The sequence below is a fragment of the Halichoeres trimaculatus genome, unplaced genomic scaffold (assembly GCF_033239565.1).
Source record: "Halichoeres trimaculatus isolate MK-OKI-2021-1 unplaced genomic scaffold, fHalTri1.1 fHalTri1_scaffold_5, whole genome shotgun sequence".
Lineage (NCBI taxonomy): Eukaryota > Metazoa > Chordata > Actinopteri > Labriformes > Labridae > Halichoeres > Halichoeres trimaculatus.
The window spans coordinates 3,255,262-3,264,317 of record NW_027437183.1 but is presented as its reverse complement, the minus strand read 5'-3'; the positions used below and the strand labels follow the sequence as shown (position 1 = coordinate 3,264,317).

General features: G+C 41.6%; 1 protein-coding gene across 1 annotated transcript; it reads right to left on the bottom strand.

The window, feature by feature from the left end:
• Nucleotides 1–874: 874 nt before the first annotated feature.
• Nucleotides 875–7,493, bottom strand: LOC141790679 (bile salt-activated lipase-like). The gene is made up of 12 exons (XM_074670705.1): nt 7,428–7,493; nt 5,797–5,944; nt 5,308–5,427; nt 5,018–5,215; nt 4,519–4,649; nt 4,323–4,430; nt 3,891–4,014; nt 3,593–3,776; nt 3,244–3,447; nt 1,263–1,460; nt 1,062–1,169; nt 875–976 (listed from the first exon to the last, which is right to left on the bottom strand). The coding sequence occupies exons 1-12, from the start codon at nt 7,485–7,487 to the stop codon at nt 895–897; spliced, it is 1,665 nt and encodes a 554-aa protein (XP_074526806.1). The 5' UTR covers nt 7,488–7,493; the 3' UTR covers nt 875–894.
• Between the last annotated feature and the right edge of the window lie 1,563 nt (nt 7,494–9,056).

The window sequence follows — 9,056 nt, the reverse complement described above, 5'->3', positions numbered from 1 at the left end:
GCAGCCCACTAGAGGGCGCATGCGGCCCAACCATGAGCTACGGTCCCATGGTTAAGAATCAATGCTCTAGAGACAAAGCTGTTTAAAGCTGCTTTTTTAATTCAAAACACCGACCAATCTCTGCCGTCTTCATGCCCGGGTTTGTCACAAGCTCTTGTCTCCTCTCAACTGTCAACAAATCCATCTGCAGTGAAATAAAGCTCCATTAAAACCAGCAGAGGCTGAAGATCCTCCATGCTAACAGGCTAACTGCAGTGTTGAACACAACAATGGTCTCCATAACTGTCTTACTGCCCTCCACTGACCTAAAGTTGTTTTGCAACACTTCACACCAGCATGTCATCATTCAAAAAAGACACTCACCTAAAAAAAACTATAGGCCCATGTGGCACAGCCTAAGCTTGAGACCTTAATGGTACTTTTCCCTCTTAAGTTACTTTTACTTATAACCTTAAAATAGTTTTGAAACCAGCACTTTTACACTTTTATTTCAGTAAAAAGCTTGAGTTGATACTTCAACTTTAGGTCGGCTCAACTCTACTTCAGTGGAGATCTACCTAAAGCTGCTTCTGGACATGACAGTTTTATCGCCACCCGCAGGCCTGGCACGCTTACTACAGTGTTTTTAGTCTCAGCTTTTTTGTATAAATGCAGATTTTCTTCACAGTGTTTTTTTGTCAAAGACATTTGTTGTATCCATTTTTCATTTTCTATCTTTTTTTAACTTTGTTATGATTGTGAAACATCCATAAACAGAACTCGTGCAGTTCGTAACAAACCACGTAGATGGATGGTAGAAAAACAGGAGCATCTTCCACTTTAGTCAACCATATTTTATTTCACAGACAGTGAAACCACTTCTTCTTCTCTCCTGTCTTCATCCCTCCATACTTGTCATTGTTCCTCCCTCCTGATGGTCGGGAAGGTGGTGTAGGTTTGGGTCCAGTACTTGACGTACTCTGATCTCAGGTTGTATCTGCAGAGACGACACAGAAACATTAGGATCAAACTGTCAGTGGAAAAACTGGACGCAGAGATTTAACGGAGCAGAGGCGTGTTACCCGACTGAGGACTTGCTCATCTTGTGGTTGATGGTCAGGTAGGGTTGGTGGTGCTTGGTGAAGGGGGGCCAGGCTACAGGGACTCTGTTCTCACCCGTGTTAGGGTTACTGTCAGGAAGAAAGGTGAGAGATCACACCATTCAGATCTTTTGTACTTCACTGCGTCAACCTGTATGCCCGCAGTGCATGTTGGGAGCTTACCCAGTTTTGGCGAAGTTGGTCCAGTAAGCGATCATGTACTTGGCCAGGTCTCTGTGCCGAGGGAAGTAGAGCAGGGAGTAGGTGAAGGGTTTACCGAACAGGTACTGAAGGTCCTCAGCGTGCTCTGCTTCTACCCACTTAGGGAATCCTGGGATACGAGTCTTCATGTTGAACAGGTAGGAGTAAGTACTGGCTCCACTGAGGGACGAACAACAGACAAGTTACTATTTTTAGCCTCGTTTCCACTAAGTGGTTCAGTTCAGTTCAGTTCAGTTCAGTTGGTCTTGGCACAACACGCATTTTACAGCGTTTCCACAGACTAATCCCAGGACAGATCCCCAAATAACCGAGACGGGCCATCCCGCTTTTTGGGACCCTTCCGTAGGACTGCCGGACTAACCGATCCAATCTCAGAAGGTGGAGCTACAACACAGCAGACCGTTGATTTGTCAAAAGAATCATCACTAGATTTGTTGGCGGGGTCCACTGTGTCGTCCTGCTATAGCGTCACACTATTCTGTTACTGATGCGGTTGTAGGCACCCAGCTTACACGGCGCCTACCACAAAGGGGCACAGTTGGCTGTGGAAACGGAAACAGGACCAAGCTCAACCGAGCCAACCTGTACCAAACTGTACTGATCTGAACTGGACTACTTTGTGGGAACAGGGCTTTAGAATTACGCGTCAAGCTCCCTATACCCAGGTGTTTGAAATGTTTGTTTAAATGCTGAGGAATGATATATAAAAGACTCTGAATGAACATATTCAGGACTAGATAAAGGTTTAATATCAAGACTTACATTCACTCAAGTTAGGAAAGGGACTTGGAGGTTTTCAGCAATGAGGGCCCTTAAGAAGCTAATGCTACGTGGGGATTAGTTTGTGGTGTTTTTAAACTGTTAGAGCTCTGAGAAGACATCTTTGTCAGAGGTCTTAGTTGTATACTTTTGTAAAATGGCATTTGCAACCTCACTGTACACCTGTATTTTTTCAGGAGGCCCAGAAGAATCAGAATATTTGAACTGAAGACAAGTTTTAACACCATGAATACAAAACAAATTCCCGACAAAATTAAAATTTTACAAATATATATTGAAATAAATGTAAAACTGAAAAATATTTGAAGGATCCGACATCCTGGATTGGTTCATCTTCGACTTGGAGAAATGGGGAGAAGTGAAATGAAGCCTGAAGGTATCACCAGGGGGCGCCCTTTGATCATGGTGGGGGTTTCTGAGCAGAAATTCATTCAGCAGCTGTCTTTTGGAGTCAGCTGGTCCAACTACAGCCACTGAATGGTTGACTGACCAAAACAAAGATGGCAGCCTGATATTATGATGAGTTCCATTTCTGCTCGGAAATCGGAATTTCGGAGTTCCGAGTGGAAACGCCTAGCTAGAACACCCCCATGAGGTTGGAATTTCCAAATTGTAAGTTTTAGAATTTCTGACTAGTGTTTGTCACAATGAATCAACCATATTTATAATATTATTCGATGCTTAAATACAGAAATACTGCTGTTATGGCTAGCTTTTCTGACTTGGCAACTGGGACACTGATCTTGGAAATGATGCCACTCCCGCTCCTAACTTCCCAGTTCCGAGTACAAATGCAACATTAGCACTCTCAGCTAACAGGAATAATTTCACCCAATTTTATCAATAAATCACCACTGATTGCAAATTATCACCAGAGCGACTGGTTTTAAAGGCAAGACCCTAAAACTTTCAATATTCCAGAGGGAAACCCTGTGACCCCCTGACTTTAGCTTGCTTTGGGCTCCCCTGCAACCCAGTTAGCACCAAAGTCTTTCTGCTTTTTTCCTTCTGTGCATTGAGAAGCCTTTTCTTCTGTAAACTTCATCTCATAAAAGTGTCTCTGAGCCGTTACTCGTGACATGTAACTCACACAATCCCACTACTAAAAGACTGAAATGTCCCTTTATTAAGAAAACCTTTCTGCACTGGTGTGAGAGCTGACCTGGTGTTGTTGGCGTGGAGCTGGAGAGCAATCTGAGTGGGAACCAGAAACAGGAAGTCGGTCTCAATGTCGGCCACTGTCTTCTTCACCATACCTGGCTCAGGAGTCGAACCCCAGTGAGCCGTGTACGTGCTGTAGGCCGAGGTGACGGCAGCGTTGCCTTTCTCTTTGGTCAGACCAACCAGGACGCTCTTCACCTGCTCGCTGAGGGAACACAGGAGGATAAAAATGATTTCTCATAAAGAGAAATGGGCTGAGATATGAGCCTTGAGGAACCTCAAAAGTGACGTAAATCTCAGTGGTGAAAGTTCAGCCTTGCAGGACTCTCTGCATTCGATGCAGTACTCACACAGTGGTGGCGTTTCTTCCGTTGATCGAAGGCACATCCACTCCAGCAAAGATGTGCCCATCCATGCTGTTGACCCCAGCCAGGTAATCAAACTGACCGGCGTTGTGGAACAGCTCACTGGGCTCATCTGGGATGAAATCACCATCAATCACCGGAGCCAGTTCAAGGAGATCCATGACCACACCTGCGGGAAGGAGAGAGATACTCAGGTTGATCGTTTCAGGAGGTACTGGGGACTTACGATGTGGTGTCAATGACTGTGGAAAGGTGCAAGAGATGTGTCCATTGATGCTCAGACCTTTTCCCAGGATGAGCAGGACATCAATTTTTCCAGCCATGGTGAGACCGACTGGGTCCGTCATCTTCAGACAGGCAATCATCTCGTCTTCGTTGCTCCTCCAGCAGCCGACCTTTCGAGCAATCTGCAGAAACAAAGACACGAGATCTTCACGTGATCTTCTCAAGACTTGCTATAACAATGAGGTCATCACTTGAGGATCCCCTAATTGGTTCATGCAACTTTGGAGGGGTGTGACTCCAAAACCAAGGTCTACCCATGGCTCCATCCATGACAGGCCTCAAGAGGCCTCGCCAATCAAAGAGAAGGGGGTTTGGGAAGTTGGGGGTCTTAAAGAGACAGTAGCTAAAACAAAGTGGGCTACCAGAGGGACAGAAAAGACTGAAGCACAAAGCAGCCTCTTTGAAGTGAGATAACAGAGTGAGTGTTGACCTTCTTGGTGAGACCCATGGGGTTCCTCTGGATGGCCCAGGGACTGAGGGCCACACCACCCTGAGTGATTGCTCTACGGAACATCCCTTTATTGTAGGGAGACAGCATCTGAAGGGGAAAAGGACACATGTAGATCAACATGGTGACACTCCTGGCAGGGATGGGATCTGGACTCCTTTCAGCTCCATCACCTGACCTGGTAGCTGACGCTGGCGGCTCCAGCTGATTGGCCAAAGATGGTGATGTTGTCGGGGTTTCCTCCAAATGCCTCGATGTTCCTGCGGACCCAGGCAATGGCGGCGTGCTGATCCCACAGACCGTAGTTACCTGAGAGGTGAGGAGATAGCGTTTGAAAGTTTCCTGTTGATGACCTGGGAAATTTTGGCACTTAGGCCCAGAAGTGACCAGACCCAAGGAACTGGATTGAGTTCAGGGGAAGTAAACTTGTACAGAGCCTCTGACACAGCCCAAACACTAAAACACAGGATAAGAACTTCACTTTTTTAACATTTGAACAGCTGAGCTAACCATTTCCCTTCACATGCATGCTGGGAATCCACCAGCAGGTACTGGTGACTGAACCAGATTAGCATTGGCAAGCTCCCAAAGACTGGGAATGAAGGTTAACTTGGATCCACACAGCCTAACACCATCAGCCCACTGAGAAACAGCGAAAGAGGAGTGTTCAGTCAGACCTGGCAGTCTAGAGTCTCCGCTGCTGAGGAATCCCATCGTTCCAACTCTGTAGTTCACCGTGACGATGATGACCTTCCCCCTGTCGGCCATCTGCTTCCCGTCGTACAGGGAGTTACCGAGGATCTCCACATCGTTGGATGCCCCCAACAGGAAGGCGCCTCCGAACATGTACACCATCACAGGGAGGCTGACAGACACTGGTGGAGCAGTACGTATGCAGACGATTCACTTCTTTATCCTCCGACAATCAATCTAACGCCACTTGTTGTGATGAGTGTGTGTCACCTACGTCTGGTTCCCTGTGGGACGAAGATGTTGAGGAAAAGACAGTCCTCGCTGCCCTGGGTGTCTCTCTGCAGCAGCGTAACTTGCAAGCAGCGGTCCCGATATTTGGTCGCCTTCATGACTCCTGAAAACAGAAACTCACAAAGTCAAACAAAGCAGATTTTCAAACCTAATTCATTTGTTGTATGGGTGCACCAGAGGGACAGAATAAAGACGAAAAGGCACAACAGCCCTTCTTTAAACAAACCCTGGTTAAATATATCTTTATCTTAGGCCTTGCATTTGGTGTTTTGTTTCTGTTTGTAAAGTAATTTCAGGGAACAGTCTGCATGGAAAGATAAACACCTTACAGCCCCAAAAAGCTGATTGTTTATCTCTTAATGCCCTTGAGTATAAAACTAATGTCTGGTTTAGAGAGTGTTTAACCACCTGCCCTACGTCTCATCTCGTCACAGAGTTTTGAGGAACAACTGAAAGTAGTGAGTTTGATTACCATCCCATCCTGGATGAGGTTTTGGTTTCTCCCACTTTCCCGGGGTGTCAGCGAAGGGGATTCCTTTGAAGACATCGACGGAGCTGAAGAGTCCCATCTTGTGGTTCTTCCCCTGCACCAGACCTCCCTCTGTCTTCACCACACCCAGCTACACACACACGTCACACACACACATATTCTGTTTAGAGATCCTCAGTCTGATTCTTTGACATAAAAATATCGTTCTTGATTAGCACACTTAGCTTACTGTTTTTTTTTTGTTTTTTTTTTACTCTTTTCAAGCAATTTAGGCATTAAATTTGTCATAATTTTTTTAAAATTTAACATCAGACATTTTTTCTGGGCTTGCTTTGTCTTCAAATTTTCCAGTGCTGCAAGTACATTTTTAGCTCAAATGTTTGCATCCAACAAATCAAGCCATAGAGCCTCTTTTTAAATTTGATTGCAACAATTCTGTCTTTCTTTTTTATGTATTTATTGTAGAGTTTTCCTTTAAATTGTCTTCAAGCTCAAGACAAAAATGGTTTCAAACTTCTTTCAATTTTACTATTTTTTTCTTAATTTACATGGAATGAAAATTTAACTGAAATAAATGGAATTTAACAAAGTTTTACTCAGGTGTACGGCACCAAATTAACCGAACCAAACTAAATACATCCCATTTTAACCAAATCAAAGCAAAGTAATTCAAACAAAAATAGAAGAAACAAAACCAAAATCATTCAAACTGCAAAAACTGGAACTTCAACAAATGTTAAAACTTCCTTATTTGACAAAATATGAGCAACATTCACCTGACAAGTCCAGAAAAATGTCTTATTTTATAATATTGAAAGACAAGCAATAATGAAAGAAGTGGTAATAAAAAACTAAAAGAAACTGTTGGGTAAGCAAAAGTGTCTTGATATAATTTGATTAACTGTTTTTCAAACTTTTGTTTATTTTTGTGCAATTAGAGCAAGACTGAAATGTTCTTTATCCAACCAATACCCATTGAACCAAACTAAACCTGGGTAATGAAAACAACCAAAGACAGATTTTCCAAACTAATCATTAAAATAAAGAAATACAAAAATTTTAAAAAAAGTTGTTTTATTAAACAAATTCAACTCAACTGGAACAAAAAACAGTTAAACCAAAGCTGATGTGAACTTAACCAAACTAAAACAGGGCTGAACGGTTTTGGAAAATAATAAAATTGTGATTTTTTTGAGCAATATTGTGATCACGATTTAGCATGCAATTGTATTTATTTATTTTTATTTTTATTTATTTATTTATTTTCATTTTTATTTATTTATTTATTTATTTATTTTTTTGGGGGGGGTATCTTTTGCATTATTTACTAAAACAATACATAAAATCATTCTATATTATTCTATAGTATAAAGGCTAGGCCTACATGTTGTGATGAAATGAAATAGACTTAAGGTTTGTAAACTTTTTAAAAATTTTATTTTTATAAATTGCAGACTCTGTGATTTGAAAATTGCACTCTGTTACATTGTGATGTCGGTTTAAATGCGATTAACTGTTTAGCCCTTCTTACCAAGATGTCTATTTGAATGACTTTTTTCCTGACTTTGTCAAAATTTTATCAAAAGTGATCAATAACAGAAGTCTGAACTCACCTTAGCAGCCGAGCTGGAGTTCAGCCAGACGCCGAACAAAAGCACCAAAAACATCATCATCCTCCTCACCTGTCCCTCTGTAGTCACTCTGCTGACACACTCACCTGATATTTATACTCTGCTCAGGGCAACACATCTTATCTCTGACCTGGCTTTAAAGGAACAGTCCAACGTTTCTGGCCACTGTTTCTGTCATATGTGTGGGTGAAAGGTGGGAAGTGGTTAGCTTAGCTTAGCTCCCACATGCTGAGATACAGAGAGCAGCTGCAGGTCAGTAAACTTCAGATCAAGGTTTGGATTTGAGAGAAGAATGAAAAGCAAAAGGGCTGGACTTTTTGTTTCAGTTTGTGTCTCCTGAGCTCATTAAAAGTTCTGCTTCCTCTATTTTTATGATTTTGGGTTGAACTCTGACTTTAAGGTAAAAGTTTTCAACCCACTGCAGCGTGAGAACACACACACCTGCTGCTCACTCAGCAAACAGACTATAATTCATGCTTAAAGAGCGTCTCATTACAAACCTGCTATTTTTTGACTCATAATAAAACTCTTTAGACAGACTGTAACAGATGAATTCAGATTTGACGTGATTGATTTCTTATGTGTAAAAGTCACATACTACTGACATGCTTGCTCGACTTTTTTTGCATGTTATTAAAATGATCCACCCTGATACTCAAGGTCTTTTTATACCTTTACAGGTTTTTTTTGTCATATACCAGGAAGCACCTGTAGCTCTGTTTTTCGATAGTCAGCATTTTTTTTTCTGCAGCTGATATCAATATGAGGAGTTTCCCGTACTTATCTTCTCTTTGAAGTTTCTCTGTGATGTGTGCTGTGAAAACTGGAGGCACCTCAGGTGGATGATCACAGTTTAAGGTATAATTAGTCGTTATTTGACTGTTATACACTTTATCTATTAAAAAAGAGAAAAAAAACATACAGTAAAACAGATTACTATCACAGTAACCAGCTTAATGCTTGTTTTCTACATATGTTATTATAAAAATAAGAGGGTTGACACGCACATCCTATGTAGGGTGCTGGATCCAAAAGATTCTGTTGGTATGTTGGTATTCCCAAACAACATTTGTATCCATACATGTAATGTTTCGTATGTTATTTATATTTTTGTATTGGTATATAGGTTTGCAAGTGGATTTAAATTCATTTTATGTTATATATGGGCTTGTATGTATGTTTATGGATATGTGTTTATGCACATTTGCTTATGTATGAGTAGGTGTATGTGTAACTATATTTATTTAGGCACAACATTTATATATATTTGATGTATTGAATGTAGGTTAATTTATGGGGATACATGTATATATGGGTGTATATTTTCATGGTGTGTGGAGATATAAATATATGAGATAATGTGACAACTTAAAACAGTTTTCCTTCCTTCTGGGGGGTATCTTGTTTTATTGTTAATTACCGATGAGTTTCAGCTGATTTGTGTCACGTGTACTTGCTTCTGTTCAAATGGCTTCTCACTGATCATTCTGTAAAGTCTGAGGAAGAGCGACTCTGCTGTAAACGTCACTTAGTTACCTCTATTAAACTATTGTCTTGGGAGCAACTTTTTGGTGTGTGGATCTCTTTACTCATTTTTCATGTCTTGATATA